Source organism: Dunckerocampus dactyliophorus, chromosome 16 (assembly GCF_027744805.1).
Source record: "Dunckerocampus dactyliophorus isolate RoL2022-P2 chromosome 16, RoL_Ddac_1.1, whole genome shotgun sequence".
Classification (NCBI taxonomy): Eukaryota; Metazoa; Chordata; class Actinopteri; order Syngnathiformes; family Syngnathidae; genus Dunckerocampus; species Dunckerocampus dactyliophorus.
The window spans coordinates 22,003,278-22,023,432 of record NC_072834.1 but is presented as its reverse complement, the minus strand read 5'-3'; the positions used below and the strand labels follow the sequence as shown (position 1 = coordinate 22,023,432).

The following is a 20,155-nucleotide window of genomic DNA, read 5'->3' as shown; positions in this document are numbered from 1 at the left end:
GGACTGACATTTTTGCCTCTTATAACTGGCTTTGCGTTTTTACTAAATTGTCCCTACGTACTTGCCATACTTGTCTAGTTTCCCGTAGCTTATTTGGTTGCATAGAGCTCATAAACTTTGAACAACACAACGTTATTATTACTAATAATATTACTAATGAGAAGACTTGTATTACTGTGCCTAAAGCGCCCACCGAAGGGTCCGTGTGAGTTCCTGTGTTATCTCCTCAGGTTGTTTTTATTGGCACAGCTCTAAGCAGATGTATTATCTAATTTATACATTGTATCTCTAATATTGACCCCAATACAAGACAGTATTCGTTCCCGAAAAAGTCTCACAAAGACGGCTCGTCTCCTGTTCGAGGTCCAGAGAGTAAGGAGAAAAAATACCATCGTGAACGCTAAAGTTCTTACATTTTTTTTACTTCCGGTCCTGGCCAAAGTGAATCTACGGTGGCCGACAGGGGCACAGCAACGTCCTAACGCAGACGTAACATGTGATTATATGTTGTGATTGTAACTGTAGTTTTTAAATGGTAATACAGGGTGTTCATTAATAAGATACCTTTAAAATACTTTGTCAAATACCTTTTTGTCGTATTTATCAATTTTCTTTTGTAGAAAATGAAAAACGTGTGGTCTCACCTAGGTAATTTGTATAGTAATACCTAGCAGTTAATTGGTTCCAGACTCGACAGCAAAAAGTGAATTTCCACAAAGTCGGACTCCATCTTTATAATTGGAATATATTTGCATCGAAAACCTGTTTACGATCTTCTAAATACGTTTATCAGGATTGGAGCCATCTAGACATGGAATTACAGTGTATAGTCGATATATTCAGATAAAATAAGCCATTTAAAACAGTTGACCTTGTGGGGGAGAGGAATCGATGGCGGACAGGAAATGACGTAGGGGGTTGACAGTGGAGCTTTAGCTTGTTGTGGACTATGGCCGCCACAGTTATTGTTATTATGATCATTATTAGTATGTTGTTATTACAAGTATTATTGTTCCTGTTGTGACATAATTTAAACATGCAGTAAAAGCCAAGTTCAAACAATTACTGACATCCAGTGACCAATGTAAAATAATACATACACAAGTTTGTGGTCTTAATGCCTTATTTTAGCTCACTGAGCCATTTTTATGCTTCAGTATGTTTAATTTGGGCAAAAAAAGCATACAATTTGCTTAAATATGCATATTTTCAGACTAATGCTAGGCCGTAGTCACCCACGAAATAATGATCATTTATTCAGGAATTCATGTTTGAAACATCGAGAGTTGTGCCTCATCCTTCTCCAGGAAAAGCTCTGATGCTTTGTTGTAAAAGTCTGATCACCTTCTGTTGAGCTTGGATACATAATCCTCCATCTTGGCGGGCCAATTCATCGATTTTTACTTCAGAAAATGTTAACCATGGAAATCATATAAAGAAAATACATTTATAGCACAGTTCAATAGACAAATATTCATATTTATTTGTTGTTTTATAATCATTTATTATATTTATTCAAACAAAAAATATGTCTCATATCAAGTAAAATGGATTAACACCATTCATAAGCATTTTAATTGTCTTACTAAATGCTAAATGGTGAGGAAATGAACACGGATTGCATTTCATTGTCTCATAAATATGTGAAGTCCCTGATGCCATTCGTTCATTTACTCCAAAGTAATTAGTAACGCTTAATTATGTCCAACTTAATTAGCGTAATGACAGCGATGATGTGGAGGCCTTCAAGCCCGGAGACTCTGGAGATGAGAGATTGTGTGACTCACTCATATTTTCACCTTTCCGAAAAGAATTTCCTGATCTTCAAGGGCAATATTTTGATTTGTGATGTGATGTAAACGCGCGTATTGTTACCTCTGACCGTTAGTCATCGTCCCCTCAAACGACAGTTTAGGATAAACCTTGCGTTAAAGGTCAATGTATTGTTGACGTTGTGAATCCATGCAGCGGGGATCTATCGCTCAGCCTTCTTAGCCTGGAGGTTGACGTCAATAAAGGTTATATTGCTCAAAGATTTTCATTTCAGCCCATTTGGGCCATTGATTCCCTGATGGCTGCTAGACACTGGCATGCCAGATGGGTTGCTGGTTAGCAGTTGGAGTGGCAACATGGAAGAGGAGACTGCATGATGTGTTTATTTCACAGACTGAATGTAATGTGAACAATCTCCTGAAGCGACTTACCCGTGTAAGTCATCTGCTGCGTTCTCTGAACTGGGTAGTAAGTAAAAGGATCTTGGCCTTAACTGTACCGTATGAAAAGTGCATCGGGATAACCTTTCTTGTGATTTGGTGCTACACGGTGCATATACTGTATAGTTGGACGGAAACCCGCAAAGGTTGAATCGAGGCAACCGGACTCTTTGAAGACGTTTCACCTTTTGTCCACCCTTTGGTGGAATTTTCAAAGTCAAACTGCACAACTCGGTCAGGACATTTAACATTCCTGGTAGATTGGGTTATCATGCTGTGTCTTAGCGTGGTAGCAATTACCATGTCTAGCATGCTAACGTTCGCTTAGTAGCATTTATTGCCATTTTTTTAGTATTAACGTGTGCTACCATGCTAGTTGTTGAATGCTAATGTTAGCATGCTAGCATTAGCATAGTAACCTATTTTGTTGTTTTTATAAATCGAAATTATAGTAACAGTTCGTGCTATCATGCTAAGTGTAGCATGCTATTGTTAGCATGTTAGCATTGCTAGAATGCTAACATTTGCATAGTAGCATTTTTAGCCATTTTCATGTGTATTTACATTGGCAGACACTTAGCGCAGTCATGCTGGGTTTTGCATGCTAATGTTAGCATTGCTAACATGCAAACATTAGCATAGTAACATTTTAGCCATTTTCATAAGTAGAAACTTATATAAATGCTTAGTGGTAGGATTTTAGGTGGTAGCATGTTAGCGCTAGCATGCTAACATTAGCATAGTAGCATTTCATTTTTTACTATTAATATACGCAGACACTTAGTGCTACCATAAGTCGTTCAGCCTCCTGGTGGCAAAACAGCTCATTCGTGGCCACTCTTCCTCGAGGAATGACCTAATCTTTGGGGGAGAGGTGTCGGGCTGAAACTAACAATTATTTTCTCAGTCGATTAACCTGATGCTTGTTGTTTCGATTAATTGAGTAATTGGTTAGGCCCTAGACCAGAGGTGTCAAACTCATTTTCACTGAGGACCACATGACAATTTTGGCTGCCCAAAGAGGGCGGCTTGTAACAGTGAATAAATCTACTTTATATGAATATGAATGAAGACTCGCCTGATGATATTACACAGTTGCCCATGGATTTGATTATTAGAGTTCTCTGGTAACAAATTGATGGATAACTTGCTTTGAAATCATAAGTCAAGCTGACAACCTGATACTCAAGTATTTCATTTTGATAACTATCTTGTTGCATGAATATCAAAGTTGATAAAATATGCAATTGCATGCAGTACAGCTTTTCTGTCAAACGTCTGCATTTAGCAAGACAGATGAAGTGATTTATTCATGCACACTATTACCAGGCTTTTGCGGGCCACATAAAATGATGTGGCTGGCCAGATCTGCCCCCCCGGGCCACGAGTTTGACACCTGTGCCCTAGACGGACCAAATCAATATGAACACAAACAGTTAGTGGTTTGGTCCACAACGTATCAGGAAAGAGACTTAATGGCCAGAACAACAGGCTTTTATTGCAAGTTGGAATGATCTCACAACAGGCACAATAATCCCTAACGTGGGCTCCTGTTGCGGCCGTAACCTACGCCAATCCTGAACCCCCGACATCACTTCCTGTCCGCTCCGCTATCACCGGAACACATATACAGAAACACACACGAGCACGAGTCTTATTTCTGTCTTATTTTGTCACCTATATTGGGTAATAGGAGTGTAAAGGTGACTATAGGGGTGTTATTTCATGTCTCTAATCATGTTAAAAACCGTATTTAGAAGGCTGTAAACAGGTTTACGAAAATATTCCATTTATGAATAAGGAGTCCTCCCTGGAACCAGTTGTCCGCGATAAACGAGGGATTATTGTACACTGCTATGCAAGCTGTAGACTGGTGACGCTAACGTCTATCCAGGTTTCGTTCCTTTAGTCCTCTCCTTTTGTAATAATTCACTTTAGTGAGTTGCTGTCGGGTTCATTCCAGCCAGATACTGAGCACATGCAACACTGATGCGCCTGCGGGGGTTTGATCACACAGTTGCGAGTCCCAAAGCAAGCGTTACGCAATGCTGAAGAAAGCAAATGTGGGTGGGACGATGATCAGCATGATCAATTACAATTGGCTGTTTGTATCGATGGAACGGTTCAATACTAGACTCGCAGCAGCACGGTTATTTCGGGTGCTTCGCATTGTCACAAATTGAATTAAACATCTTCAGACTTGAGTAAACGTACAAATAACACAAAACCATCAGTTTTTCCATTTTTTTTTTAATTATTAAAAAAAGCCAGCTCCAGTGTGCTCACCAGAAACGAACATGAGAACAACTTGACAATCCATCCATCAGGTTTCTGCACTGCACACTTTTAGGATCCTATTTTGGTTACACGATTGAATTCAGACAAAAGAAAGGAGGCTGGGAGGGAAATCATTGGTGCCACTAAAATCATGGCTGCTGAAGACACGGAAAAAGACACTGAAAGGAAAAGTGCGCTTTTTTTTTAGGAATTTTGCCTATCATCCACAATCTTTATGTGAGACGTGAACACGGTATTTCTCTTTTCCGTGCGCCGTAAAGCTATAAAAACAGCTCCGAAGAGGCAGCTAAGAATGCACGTACCGGGCCGCACATGTTCCGCCCAGAAAGCCTTCTGAAAAAAGCGTCAACGACGCTCCATCTACATAATGTCACCTGCAACGCCCAAGAACTACGTCGCTGGCGTAGTGACACCTCGACACGCCACACCGGCTGGCGACTAGCTTTTTGTTTTTGAGTGGAAAAGTTGCCTTTTATGTTGCTACTGTATGTGAAATCAATGCACTCAGGAAGGAAGTGCTTAAAAGGACCAAAATAGGGCAAAATACCGTATTACATGTTATCATGTTACTAAAGAGTCACAGCATGCACATAAAACCATAAAAGCTTGAATAACGTGCTAAGAAGGCGGAATAGGTGTGTCCCATTACGTGCGTTAATTAACCTGCCTCTTTTTAGCTGTTTTTATACCTTTATAACGCACAGAAACATAAGGATTGTGGATGATGTGCAAAACTCCCCCCAAAAAGTGCAGATTCCCTTTGAAGTTTGTCCGTCACGTACAGCGCAGTCCGAGCTGCCGCTGTCGTTTGATGTCGTGCCGACGCGCTCTACACCTCCCAGCGTTTCATTTGCACGCACGTTGTTGCCCCTTCGCTTGAGCGTACGATCAGGAACAATAACACAAAAGTAAAGCTAAAAAGAACTGCTGTTCCCAAGCAACTCTTTGATGCAAATGTGTGAAATATGCAAGCTACATTAATCAGAATCACGGCGGTATGACGTCAATCTTTGCATATTACACGGTGCTACGTGTTGATTAGTCAGTAATCGTTTCCGATTGTTTTCTAACATAAGCAAGTGATCGGTACAGGTCTACATGTTCCTGATTGGCATCCTAGGTTTCATCCGCTTGATCACTACAGTAGACTGAAAGGCCTCTGATTCTCTAGCACCTATAGATATGAAGGTACACTGTGTGGACAAAAGTATTGAGACACACCTACAGGTTCACTTCAGGCAATTAGGGGTTGGCCTAGACCAGGGGTCAGCAACCTTTAGCATCAAAAGAGGCATTTGGGCCTTTTTCCACCAAGTTAAAACCCACTCAGAGCCACACAACCTACAGTATTTGATGAATAAAATGAAGGTAGTGCAACATATATATTTTCTTTAAGCGCATTGTCACGTTCCTTTTCTGTCTTCCTGTTCGTCTTGGCGGTGTGAGGAGCCGCACCCGATGCCACCTGCCGCCAATTTCGGCTCATTTCCAGTACCACAAAGGACGCTAACAAGCTTCAATAGTTGATCAGCATCATGGTTACTCAGCGAAAAAGGCTGCCGTTCACACTTCTGCGGAGAATTGCACAGCACACGCTCGACTCCCGGCGTAGAACGTTGAAAGGCTCATGACGGCATCGAGAGAAACGGCGTAGTGACCCCACAGAAGCATAAATCAGCTGGAGCCACAGCAGAAGCATGAAAGAGGCGCGGGTTGCAGATCCCTGGCCGAGACCAACAGTGTTGATGACAACTTCTTGTTTTGAATTCCATTCCATTTTCTTTTTTAGTCCTTTGTGTCTGGATTTACATTTTTTAATTGAAAAGGGTCCATGGAAAAGGCATTTTATTTCATTTTAGTGAGCATTTTTGTTGTTGTTTTGAATAAAAAAGTTGTATCCGTTTTCAATATAGCAGTATTATGACTTGAGGCTTGACCGACTATGACAAACGGACCTTTGACTCAATGAAAAATGTCTTTATGGACCCGATGACTAGGTGTTGTAGGTCACCATTAAAATGAATTCTTCATCTTTGGACAATGCCAGCAGTTTGGGGAAGCTTTACGTCTGCAAGTTCCATCCATCCACCCATTTTCTTCCGCTTATCCTGGTTGCAGGGGCAGCGGTCTGGGAAGGGAAGCTCAGACTTCCCAGTCTCTGGCCACGTCTTCCAGACACGGAGATGTTCACAGCTTGACGACCACATCATACGCAAATACAGATTAAGTCCCCCAAACCGGCCGCCCACAATGCGCCTAGAAATTCCATGGACAGCCTTGACGGAGGCCGTCGTTCACCGTGAACAGACAAAGCAAGGTCCATGACGGTCTAATTGGTGTGAAAGAACTTCACCAACCCCTGGAATGACTGAGGTCCATCACCAGTGACCTCACATGGATGAAACATTGCTATGTTTTTGTGTATTCCTAGCAGCTGTTCCAATACTTGTGTCCATAGAGTGTATATCTGTGTCCACATGGCGTCCCTGCCAACATGTTCTTTAAGGCCAGCTGTCAGGTTTCTAAACCCAATCAGTGCGGGTTACAGTCCGGGATGCTACTCCCGCCCTCGCCTCCTCGGACATTTTGGATTGATTTTTTTCATTTTTCATGTTGGTGTGGTGTCTTTTCTTTCCATAACACAGTTTTTGAAAGGAAGACGGTACAGATGCTCCGGCGGTCCCGCTGAGATGAACACACGGTGACGCATCAAAGCGTGCGCTGAACGGCTACAAAGTCTGCAGGGTGTCGATTCCAAACCTGCACCTCTTTTGAGAAGAATGCGACATCCAAAGAAGTCTTTGTGATAAAGCAGCATTGTATTCGTCACAGTGCACATGAGAGGCTTAGAAAGAGGGAAGTTTAAAACGTCGTCTAAATAGCAGGACTGTTTGCTACATTGTGAAAAACGTGGAAAGGTGAGGGCATCGCAGGGAGATCATGTGAATTCTACTGGTAGCGGTCGGGGGGGGGGACACCAAAGCATTTGAACTCAACCTGATTTTGTTTTTTTCCCCTTCCATGATATTCTTTTTCATTGGGACTAATCAGCAGCTTCAAATTCAGGAAGTAATGTTTCAACATAGGCAGTTAAATACAAACAGGAAGTATCCACAAGTAATCGATGCACGGTTCTGAAAACAGGTATCAAAAACACGCTAACAACTTGCAAATCTTTCCTCGTTAGAAATGCAAAACATGACACACACTTGCAGTGGACTCTGGCCCAGAGGGAGTAGTTCAATATCTTCACAGTAAGTTCACAACGCGTGAAATGAAACGACTTCCTTCCACCCCCATTTGCATATAAAGGCTATAAAAATCATGGAGTGACGAGAACAGGTCCTCTTTAACCGCCACCTAAACTGGGGAGGACTGAATTGTTTGCTTGATGTCTCTCCAGCTACAATGAACAGTAACGAGTAGCAACGTAAGAACAGAAGAACGGGATTGTAAAAATAACTGGAAACATAAGAGTAGAAAAATATACATAACCTATACAAAACTCACAAAGCCACACGAGCCCACAAAGTCACAGTCATCATGAGGAAACTGGAGGATGAAAGAAACTGAAGGCATTTTGGTTTTGGGGATTTTTTTTTTGCAGGGGATTTTGAATCTTAAAATGCGTTGAGACTATTGCTCCTGAAGTTACGGAAAGAGCACCATCACAAGCACTTGAGCAACATCCAATGAAAAGTTAAGCACTACAGGTGGTCCGTGGTCAAAAACGTCATTTTCCCCTTACAAACACGAGACTCGCTCGAGAGCTAGTGGCGCTGAAAACGCGGAAGGATGACATTTGCACTTCATGATGTCTCCCAAGCGTCCGTGCGCCAAAGGAAAGGAAAGCCATCACCACAGAAGTGAAAATGAACATCATGAAAAGCTCAGACAGTCCCAGCTGCTCGACTGTCGTGGCCTTCATTCAAGGATTGAATGCTAGAAGGGTCATGGAGTCCATGCGCTGTTACAAGGAGATCTGGGAAGAGAAGAGGAGGTTATCCTCCCTGACTAGCCTGGGACAATATGTTAAGAAGGTAAAAAAAATTATTGTATTTAATTGTTTTATTACTGTATTTTAAATGTGGGTCTTTGCTCGTTTTTTTCCCAATTTTGCTGTTTTTTTTTTCAAAATTTTATTATGTTCTTCTTAAATAATTTTTTAAATTTTCTTCTTGTATTATTATGACTTTATTTCCATAATATTTTTACTTTGTTCCCATAATATTAGAACTTTTTCCCCAAACTAATTTTCCAAAAATGCCAATTCCATTTTGTTTTGCTTGTTTCTCATAATAATAAATAAATGACATAATTTTTCCTCATAATATTCCAAGTTTATTCTAATAAAATTGCAACCCTTTTCTTGTTAGAATATGACTTTTTTCTCTCAACTTTATTCTCACTTTTTTTTAAATTTATTTCTGCTGTTGTTTTTTTAAATGTTCCAACTATTTCCAATTTTTCCTTGTAAATTTTGTTCTTGCAGTTATGACTTTATTCCCATGATAGTTTGACTTTATTCTAACATTATAACACACATTTTAACATTATAACTTTTTCTGCAACCTAATTTTCTAAAAATGACAACTTCATTTGTTGTTTTGTTTGTTTTTCATAATATAGTTGTCCCTCGCTACATTGCGGTTCGAATATTGCTCCCTCACTCTATCATGTTTTAAAAAAAAAAAACCCTAATTAATAATTGATGGTTGCTTTGTGATTGATTATGGCCCATTATTAGTCAAAAAATACAGAAGTACGAGTTCTACTGTATGTAGTATTCTGGCCACTAGGCGTCAGTATTGACACAAAACATTGATGAGACATGACATTACGTCACATTACCGTCACACTGCACGTAGTCAGCCATGGCAGGTCCGACACGATCGAGTGAAAAGAATTTCTCCTCCTATTTTGTGTGGAAGTTGTATGTTTTTTGCTTCTTATTTAGTCTTTCTTCCCCACTCTGTTTGAAACCCTTTCTTAAGTTTCAAATAAATACATTGGAGGCTAACTAGTTAGCTCGCTAGCATGCTATGCAGCCGTGGCCATCTGTTGTGTCCCTGCAGTGATCCTGTAGCCTGTGCATTGGCAATGTGGTGTAAACAAAGAATTATACGAGTGTAAAGGTGACTATAGGGATGTTATGTCATGTCTACAGGGCTCTAATAATGGTAAATATGGTGATATTATGACTTTATTCTTGCAAAATGACTGCAGATGTTTCCCTTTTTGCTGTTTTGTAAATTTTTTTTGTTTTCTCGTTTTTTAGAGTGTGCCACAGACTGCACTTTGGACACCCCTGCCCTAAGCGGACCAAATCAATATGAACCAAACACAAACAGCAACATATCAGAAATTAGTAAAAAAACGTCAATCACCGTTTTCAGTTAAAGCTGATGTGTGTGAATATCTTGTTTTGCCTAAAACACAAAGATAATGGGTCTGCTTTCATGGATGACCAAGAAATCAAAATATATTTACATTTGCGAGGCCGAAATCAGAGGATATTTACATTTTTAAATCAAAAAATCGATTAATCGAATACCGAAATAGTTGTCGATTAATTGCATAATCGATTAATTGTTGCAGCTCTCGTATAATTTAGGTGTAAGTTGCGACTTACACAAAAACTCTACTTATATGACAGTCCAGGAACGTAACTCGTTGGTAATCCAAGGACCACCTGGATTTTGTCCCAAATGTGAACTCATGTACCATGTTGGAACATGGACATGGTATTTATGCACCAGAATGATTCATGCCAGGGCTACGGAAAATTTCATGAAGTACATTGTTAAAATTTCATTGTTATGCTTTACTTTTCATCAAGTGTCCAGTAGGGGTGTCCCGTGGCAACTTCCGATATGATACCGATACTGGATCCGATATCAGCAGGAATCATTAATACTTTTACTTATTTTGTAGTGTGGAATGTTAGAAAACGGCGTGATCAAGTGATACCGCTCAAACAGAGAACATTAGTCCGTAGAAAAACGGACCCATTTAGTTCATTCTTCTTGTGCGGTACAGTTTTATCCACAATGCAGTGGCAGCTAGGCATAATACAGCGAGGCGGGAGGTGCTCAATTAAGCATTTAAAGCCAACATTACTCACCACCGACAGGGGCTCGCTCTTTTCTGTTCTACCTAATGATTTTTTGCTGTCCCGTGGGAGGTTCCCGCACGGTGCTGCATCAAATATGCAATCAGGCTGTTGGTATTAAACTTTTCCGGCTCCACGGGGAAACTTGTGCATCACAAGTTTTGCACTCAGCTGCATGCTACTTTGTAAGCACACGCTGTTGTTGTGATACGTGGGCTCTATCCGACTGCTTGTATCGGAGATTTGTTCTTTTGCTGATATCGGCCCGAAATCGGATCAGGGCACCCCTAATGTCCAGCAAAACAATTGTGAGAATGTGCTCTTTCACGTTGCGTTATCGCGCTACAACAATCAACCCTCTTTAACCTAAACAGAATAATACGGGAACAGCATTCGGACACAACCACCTTCCTTGTCAGATTATCTGAATAGTATTAGGTCACATTTAAATGTGCTCAGATTAAGAGAAAACAGCCCGTCTGCCAACAACGTCAATTTTGGATAACATATTATCAAAAACAGTGGCAGTCTGTTTGAAAATGTGCAAAATAATTCTCGCCAGCCCATGGGCATTTCTACAGGAAGCTTTACGGCAACATCCTGTCAGTGAAAGTGGAATACAGTCGTCCCTCGTTTATAGCGGTTCATTGGTTCCAGATCGGACCACGATGTAGGATTCAGTGTTAATAAATTGAAATAAATTTTCATAGTGAAATAACACCCCTGTAGTCCCCTTTACACTCCTGTTATTCATTGTTTACACCATACTGCAACTCTGATGCTGCAGGGACCCCAGACAGTCGCTAGCTAATGAGCTAGCGAGCTAACCAGTTAGCCTTGAATTTATTTTTTCTAAACTTAAGAAGCCAAAAAGTTACCACTTCCACACTGGATGAGAGGAGAATTTTTTTTCCACTCTATCATGACTTCATGCAGTGTTCAGGTAATGTGATGTAAGGTCATGTCTCAATGTTTTGTGTCATTACTGCCGCCCAGTGACCAGAATACTGCATGTCACTTGTATTTCAATATGTTTGGAGTAATAATAGACCACAGTCTACCACGAAACAGCCATCATTTATGAATTCATTCATTTCTGCAGAACCGTGATACAGCATGGGAGCGATAATCGAACCGCGATATTACGAGGGCCGACTGTACACATGAAATGCTTTACAGCCTTACATCACCGACATGACTGCATTAATTACCTTTCTGTGCCGTTTGCTTCAAAGGCAACCGCCCCCCCTCATGTCCTTTTCATGTGTTTCAGTGGCGTTGGTTTGTTTGCGACAAGGCGGTGATGGATGCTGAAAGGACCTAAGGCCTCGACCTTCACAGTAGAAGAAGCGCTCACAGTGAATCAAGGTACCTTTTCGAATCAAAGCCTTGACAATACAGCGATGCATAGTCACGAGGGCCACAGTGAGGAGAATAAGGCAGAAGGAGGAGCACATCTAGAGGAAAGAACTTGTGATTCTTACTCCGTCACAAAAGGTAAATGACCTTAAAGCAAAGTAGATTTGGTTTGCGGAGTGTCATCGAAGAGCGTTAAGAGAGTGTAAACATTTTTCAATGGCTCTTTTTTTCCCCTCCTCTCCTCAAGTCAGGAAAGAACGCGTAAAAGCCTAAACAGTCACCAAACAAGACATCGGTCAATGTATTAAAAACAGAGAGAAAAACATAATATGACTGTAGTTACTGTGGCATCAGCCCATAACCCATGAAAGTATTCACTCTCCACTACATTAGGCACACACACACAATCTGGGATGTCAGACAAGAGTTATAGCACAAGCTCAGCACTCACAAAGATAAAGAAACTCACTTTTGGTTGACACTGCATTCACGTCATAACATGACACATTCTCCGAACCTGCAGGGATCTTTACAAGAAGCTTCTATTCTATGGACATTATGAAAGTGTGTTTATTGAGTGAGTCTCGAATTGCATCCTGTAAAATTAATTGCAGTGGAAGTCATTATTGATGTGCTGTTTGCACATTTTTTGCTGCACATGGAGTATTGACCAAGTACATGAAATTTGGAAATCCAATAACAACGGTTACCTTTCGCGTCCTCCGCCATCACAGGTGTTAATTTGCGTGGGAAGCGCCTCAAACGCCTTCAGGGTTGCAAAGCAAGAAGCTAGGCTTAGTTATGTGGCCAAATTACTTTAGATTAACAATGATGTGCTAGTTAATTATGTGGTGTCCAATCATCGCAATTGTTATCACTGCCATTAATGTTTTATGAATGCAAGGTTTCATTTGCTGCTATTTTTCATGAAGTTAACATTGTACAAGTTTTTAGTCAGCAGGTTAAGAGAACGTGTCAGATGTTTGTTTTTTTTATTGTAGCTGTAGTTAGCCGTGGAATAGAACTGCGATGAAGCAAAATAAGCTAACCCAAACAGTTCTAAGTATAACGCAGTGCAGCTCTACACCAAAGCAAACTACAGGAATGAACATTGTATCTATTGAATATCTCTCTGACAATGTCATTTAGGACAATTTGCAAAATCAGATCTCGTTAGATGTGCAGGGACTTAATGTTGTGGCTAGTGAAATAAACATGCATTTCCAATGAACCGAGAAACCAAAAATAAGTACTCTGAAGAAGATGTACCTCTATCTGATGTACCACAGTTGAAAGTCAGCCATGCCACGCATCTGGTCTCTTTACATTATAAACACATCAACCCTTCAAGTTTTGTTTAGTTATGGATTGTTAAGTCTGCAGTTTGGCTGCCGTGAAATGTTAATGCACTGCCTGATCATACTCACTTCTTTTAAATACGAAGTTTCACTGACTATTGTTTTATGAGATATTGGCCTCTTCTGCACTGTACCTCCCAGTTTAATGCTACTTATATCTGCATTAGGTCCATTAGGCTCTACAGGACAACGCCCCAACATGAAATAGCCCACAAGCATGACTAAATGATGGCCAAATTTGGTCACTGCATTGCAATAATGTGCTGAGAAATATTGTATCAAAGTGGCAATGCTATTTTGCATGCAAGTGGGGCATGTTAACAGTGACTTGTGTAGTAAATGACAGGAGCAGTAGGAAGAGGCATCAGGATAAAAAGAAAAGATATCTCAATATAATGTTATCTATATTGGCACATTATCTATAAACAGCGTACTGGATGATGATCAAGTTAAATTAGCTACTAACATGAGGTCATGTACCAGATTCTCTCATGTTTCACAGTATAAAAGTGCACTAATTGCCAGAACATGCCGCCATTTTCCTATCGTAATAACCTGCTCTCCAAAGCCAATTCCGTGTCCTCCTGGCCAGAGATGTTCCTCACACCTGCGTCTCCACACCATCGAGTTTAGGCATCAGGATGCGAGGAGTCACCCCTGAGTTGAGGTCTCTCTCAAACTCCAAAAGCTGGCCCATGAAGTTTAAATTTGGGGACACCACAGGGCGACGGCTACGCACGTATTTGTAGGCGTCTGTCATTGTCATGAGGGTGTGCTTCATTAAGTAGGCGATGACGATGGTTGCAGACCGGGACACACCTGCCTGGCAATGCACCAACACTCCCTGCCCACTCTGATATGCCTCCTCTGTGGATGAAGAAAATACAACTTCATGAACTGGAATAACAACAAAAATATGCAATGAGAAATTTGTAAACTTTACAATCATGGCCTAGTGGCCTAGTGTTTAGCATGCTGGCCTCACAGTCGATATTTTTAAAATAGAATAAGCGGTACATCAGTAATGTGGAGGTCCTCTGAATAAAAAAATCGTTTTCACCACTTTGAAACTTGGCACAAACTCCAATACGAGGAATGTGTGAAGCTGCGCGCTGTCTGCCGCACTCCTGTTGCGTTCCTCATGAAAGGAAAAGCAAAGTGGTGTGCTATTATGAAGAGGGGTCCAATCACATCGCTAAGATATGGTCACCGTTGCAACAGCGGCTTTAAAAACCTGCTGAAAAGGATGGACTCGCGAGCATCGCAGTCACAATTATTTAGCATGACAAGCTCTACCACAGATGTACCAGGAAATTGGACACAGTTGCTAAGCCTGATGCACTTGACAGGTTGGTGTTCCTGGCGCAAAATAAGGACATGCTTGTGTCTTCTAAAATTGTTTACCTAAAAAAATACTGCTGTTCAATTTAAAGTATTTTTGAGTTGCTGACATTTTAAAATTTCCCTGGCACTCCTTCATATTTTGTTCTTTTTTTATTAGTTGAGGATTTGAGCATAGCTAAGAGTTTGTTATAAAAAAAAATACTATATTTGACTTTCTATATTTATTTCAAAAAGAGAATGGCCTACTTTATTTTTGTTAAGTATTTATTTTAATAAAACAACTTGACAGGTAAACTCACTTTGCTTAAAAAATATTGGCCAGCCCTACCCGTGCATGTGTAATGGATGCCAGTTGCTAAACCTCACTCCCTAATACCTTAAGAGTCGCGCTGGACATTGAGTTGACACTCCAGGCTTTTAGCTCAATGGCTAGCGCTCTCAACTCTCATTCTGCGGACTCTGGGTCGAGGCCGGCCGGAATGTGAGGCTGGCTGGACAAGGCTAGTTACATTGGTGCTGCGACCTGGATGAGAGTGAGGTTTTGGGGGGTGAGTGTAACGGATGCCAACTGGTGCAGCTGTGCGAAAGTACGCTGGTAAACCTCACTCTCTGACACCTTAAGAGTCACGCTGGACGTTGAAAGCCTGGGATTTCAGCTCGATGACTGGCTAGCAAATACCAGCTGGTGCAGCTGTGCGAAATACGTTGGTAAACCTCACTCCCTGATACCATAAGAGTTGTGCTGGACATTGAGTTGACCGTCCGGGACTTTAGCTCGATGGCTAGCGCTATTGACTCTCATTCTGCGGGACTGGGGGCTAGCTGGATCATGCTGGTTGCGCATGCGTAGTGTTCTCTGGATACTCTGAACAAGTTAACTTAGCTACTAACATGATCCCCAAAGCCCACATTCCAAAATATATTTGGAGACTCTAAATTGTCCATAAGTGTGAACGGTCATTGTCTATATGTACCTTTTTGTATGACCAAAATCGGATGAAGGCATAAAAACTCTACTAGGTGAAGTAAAGACTACTTCACTGAAAGTTAGTGTAAAAGTCTCACCAATAAACTCAAAAACCTCCTCAAAGTATTGTCGAAGGTTTTGTTTGCTGTTGTCTGTGGCTGGCAGCCTTTTGTAGCGCAGTCCGGATTTGACATGGTAGAGGGGCAGGTGCGTCGTCACGTTGACCACGTAGCCGATGTTGAGGCGCAACAGAAGATCCAAGTCCTGAGCGTCCCGTTCGTTTCCAAGGAACAAGAATGGAAGGATGGGGCTGACCACTGCATTCTCTGCATCGGGAGTCATCACAGACTCGTCGGACAGGGAGGCTGGCAGCGAAGACGACAGTGGCAGGGAAAGGTGCACTGCAAGATAAGATTTTGGAACATTTTTTTTAGAGAAAATACAGTGGAACTTCTAAAGTCAGATGCCTCAGAGATTGTCTGTAAAGTTGCACAAGATCATGTCATGGATGCAATCATGTGGTCAACTCAAACAAATCCGACTCAAACCAAGAGTTTCCAAGATAGAAGAAAGTTGACAAAAAAAACAACAATACATCTTAAGCTACCTCCCTCACCAACACATCTATTTTCCATTACAAACCCCGAGATATTTTATGTTCTTGCACCTGCTACATTTGTAGTATCTGAAAACACATTTTGCACATGGGTTTCGAGTTTTTACACCCTCTGAGATGTTATTTGCGTACCCCCGGTTGCAGCCTGTGATAAAGTGTTGTCAAACAATTATCTGGCAATCATTGGCCAAAAGAGAAAACAGTCAATGTTTTTTCTTCATAAGTTTTTGAATTCCTACTTATATTGATACTGTAAATCATTCATATTGCTATTTTTGTCTGATCTTGATTGATTTGAGCTGGCCGAGAACCAAAAGTGATTTCTCCCCTTAAAGAGCTTGGATTTGATCCATTGGTTTAGTTCCTCGAGCAGTATGACCCTCATTTGTTTATCTCTATGCACAGAATAAGTTAAGAATAAGAGTCTTACTTCTGCTCTTCTCCTCATCTTGCTCTCTGTTGAGTGAGTTCAGAGCCAAGTGAAGGGACTGAGCTGATGGTAGCGAATGCCCCCCCTCCCTGTCTCTCAGCCAGGGTTTGGGTTTGATGAGTGTGCTGGGGGCGGACGGTGGAGGCGAAAAGGAAACAGGTGATGGCGGAGAAGGAGAGCGGGGAGAAGGTGAACGAGGGTATGGGGCGTGTCTGTCGTGCTCAAGACCGCCGCCTGTTCCTATATTGTCGGCTTTATTCAGAAGCCTCCTGAGCGAGTTCCGGCCTTCGTCGTATCCCGATCCCGACCTGCAGCCCATAAAATCCAGGGCAGCCATCTTTCCCTGCTGTAGGCGCCGCCGTCCAGCGTGGTCTGTTAGCTGAGAGTGTGTGTACTCTTGAAGATTTTGACAGTCCAGGAGAACAAGCCCAGTTCCGTTGCTTCCATTTTGGATCTGACTTGAAGTGGTCTTCCCGACTCCTACTCCTATGCCGGTACAGTGATTCTTTTGAGCTGTGGAATGGGTCATCTTTCTGGCCAGTTCCTCTGGCCAAATGGTACGCACACTGTAGTCATCATCGTCAGCTTGAAACATAGTCGCCGAATGAGGCGGTCCGACGCTTCTTCCAGGTGGTTTACCCCTGCGAGGGTTAAATGTTACCACTATGGGGTCGCTGCTACAGTAGCTACAGGTGGAGCTACCTGTCTGGGAGGCTTTGGGATTGCAGCCTGTGACACAGCTTTGAAATGCCCTCAGAGGGGCAGAGGAGGATAACGGGGTACAGGGCAGACATCCCCCCATCAGTTTTTTACGAAGAATCGCAGGACTCTCAAAGGTTCCAGCCTCACTGGCACAGGAGGCACAGCGGAGGGGTTTGAACAGGTTCGACTGGTGGTCAGACACAGTGCTGTTGGTTGATGAGGTGTTAGAGGTGGAGGCGGTGGAGAGACACCCTCCAAGAGTTTTCAGCCCCATATCTTTGCCTCCTTTTTTTACTGCGCCGACATTGTGACCACAGGAAAAGGAGGTGGAAGAGCTACCTCCACCACCTTGGCAGGTAGAGGAGTGGCCCTTAGACCCTCTGCATCTTACCAACCTCCAGCAGCCGCATCCGAAGGGGTGGGTGCAGTCGATGGTGCAGGTGTGGTCAGGGCTAGGGAACCCCCCTGCATGGGAGGTGCAGGGAGAAAGGGGGAGACCATAAAGAATGTGAGGACGGTGATCCCTGTGTCGGGAAGAACGAGGCTCGTTGAGTTGTTGGAGGGCGATAGGGAGGTGTGCGGGTTGAGGGGGAGAGGAAGAGGGATGGTTCAGGATGGCAGCATGGGGGACAGGGACGGCGTTACGGTGGGAGGGAAGACTGTGACTTGTATGGCTTTGACGCACAGTGCCCAGCTTGGAATTCTTATAATCCAGCAAGGGAAATTCTTGGTCAGTTCTGTTAAGAAAATTTTCTTTTTCTCTTTCACCCCTGAGCTTGTACTGCTGTGCCTGGGCGGGGACAAACTGCAGGACGGAGGATGATGGCTGACTTTGTCGACTTCTCTGTGACTTGTGTTCACCTCCACTTCTTCTCTCAAATGGATCCAAATGTGAAGGGGGGCATTTTACCCGTGCACCCTTGACACTTTCACTACGACCAAGCGAGTTACTGATTCCTGCTCTTCCGCCTTTGTCCACTTTCAGTCTGATATCAATCGTGTGTGTGTGCGACGGCAGTCGTGGACCGAGAGTTACGGTTCCGTTGCTGTGGCAGTGGCTTGGGACTTGTTGGTAACCCACCGGGACAACCGGATGGTCGCCCGTTATTTTCTGCGCACGGGAGGATCTGCGTTTGCATTCCAGAGTCAAAGATTTACAGGTGGGTGAGTAGAAATGAGGCTGGGAAGGGTGAGGCCGAGGAACACGGGTGACTTGTTCATTTGACGATGCGGATATCTGAGAGGAGTGATGTGGGATGGCTTGAGGGGAAGCCTCACACAAGGATAAGTTTTTAGGCCGCTGGATGACCACTATGCGCTCGTCGAGAGGAAGAGGAGGCATCTGGGTTTAAGTGGAGCTGTCCAGTAAAGAGGAAGAGAGAAGAAGGAAGAGATTAGCCACAGCATTATTGCACATTCAGAAACACTGAAAATGTGGGTCAGATTTTACATTCTGTTTATTTAGACACAAATAGGAAAGTCTTTCAACTTGAATATTTAAAGGGTCCCTGACATTATTGATCAACTTTGCTTAAATATGTTAGATATTGTTTGTAATTATGTTCTACATTGTTTGCAAAAATTACATTTATAGTTCATGGAAGCACGCGTGACAAACTAGCTCTCGCTGTTCAGTCTCGTTTCCCGAAGTGACGTCATCAGGGTAACACCTTTTTTCACAGAGATGTGCTGATGGTGAGGGGGCCGTGACGGTGACGGAATATGAAATAAATCAGGCTATAGGGACCCCTTTATGCTCATTAATAAGCCGATTAAAAACAATAATTGAAGGATGCGCAACTCCAGAGTAGGGCTGCAACTAACGATTATTTTAATAACCGATTAATCGGTCAATTATTTTTTCAGTTACTCGATAAATCGGATTTAAACAAAAGACATTTTTAATTTCCGCCTCTTTATTCAGAAATAGAAGATTTGAACTGACCTAGCAAGTAAGAGCACAAACACCAGGTTGCCGCTTGAATATTCTGTTAAAATAATGTTAAATACAAAAAAATCTAAATTGTGTGCAATAAATGTACACAAAAATACAATAATTTTTGCATTTTTGTAGTCGATTAATCTGAAGTTTGTTGTCTCAATTAATGGCGTAATCGGTTAGGCCATAGATGGATCAACTTAATATGAAGCAAACAACTACAGTTAGTTGCTGGGTCCGCAACATATCAGAAAAGAGGCAAAAATCACAGTTTTCTTAAGTCAAAGCTGACCTTGTTTTGGCTGAAACACAAAAATAATAGGTCTGCTTTCATGGATGACTAAGGAAATTAAAAAATATTCACATTTGAGAGGCTGAAATCGGAGGATATTTACATATCTAAATAAAAAAATGATTAATTGATTATTAAAATAGTTGTCCATTAATTGGTTAATCGATTAACCATCGATTAATTCTTGCAGCTTTTCTCCAGAGTAATTTACATTTGCCATTCTGTGATTTGAAGGCGACCAATCTTCGTCTCCATGCTTAAGTCCATGTTCTGCAAGCTCTCCATTTCATCTCCATATGTTTCTTCCTTCTTTTCTCCTTGAAAAGACACATTGACACATCGCTCAAATCTTTGCTGTAATCACTGTAAACATCCTCTGTCTCGTATACCGGCATGCTTGTTTACCTTCCTGAAATGAGACTGAACAGCCAGAGCCAGCTTGTCATGGGTGGCGCCATGAACTTTAAATGTAATTTTTGTGAATTTACCGTTCGCTTTCAAAAACTGAACAATGTAGAACATAAT

At 42.0% G+C, this 20,155-nt stretch overlaps 1 protein-coding gene across 1 annotated transcript in view; it reads right to left on the bottom strand.

The window, feature by feature from the left end:
• Positions 1–1,475: 1,475 nt before the first annotated feature.
• si:dkey-175m17.7 (uncharacterized) overlaps positions 1,476–20,155 on the bottom strand; it is a 35,873-nt gene continuing 17,193 nt past the window's right edge. Inside the window, exons 2-4 of the mRNA XM_054756058.1 lie at positions 16,698–18,757; positions 15,750–16,052; positions 1,476–14,207 (exon numbers count right to left, since the gene is read on the bottom strand). Coding sequence (XP_054612033.1) covers positions 13,942–14,207; positions 15,750–16,052; positions 16,698–18,741 — 2,613 coding nt within the window. The 5' untranslated portion in view covers positions 18,742–18,757 and the 3' untranslated portion in view covers positions 1,476–13,941. The remainder of the gene's footprint in view (positions 14,208–15,749; positions 16,053–16,697; positions 18,758–20,155) is intronic.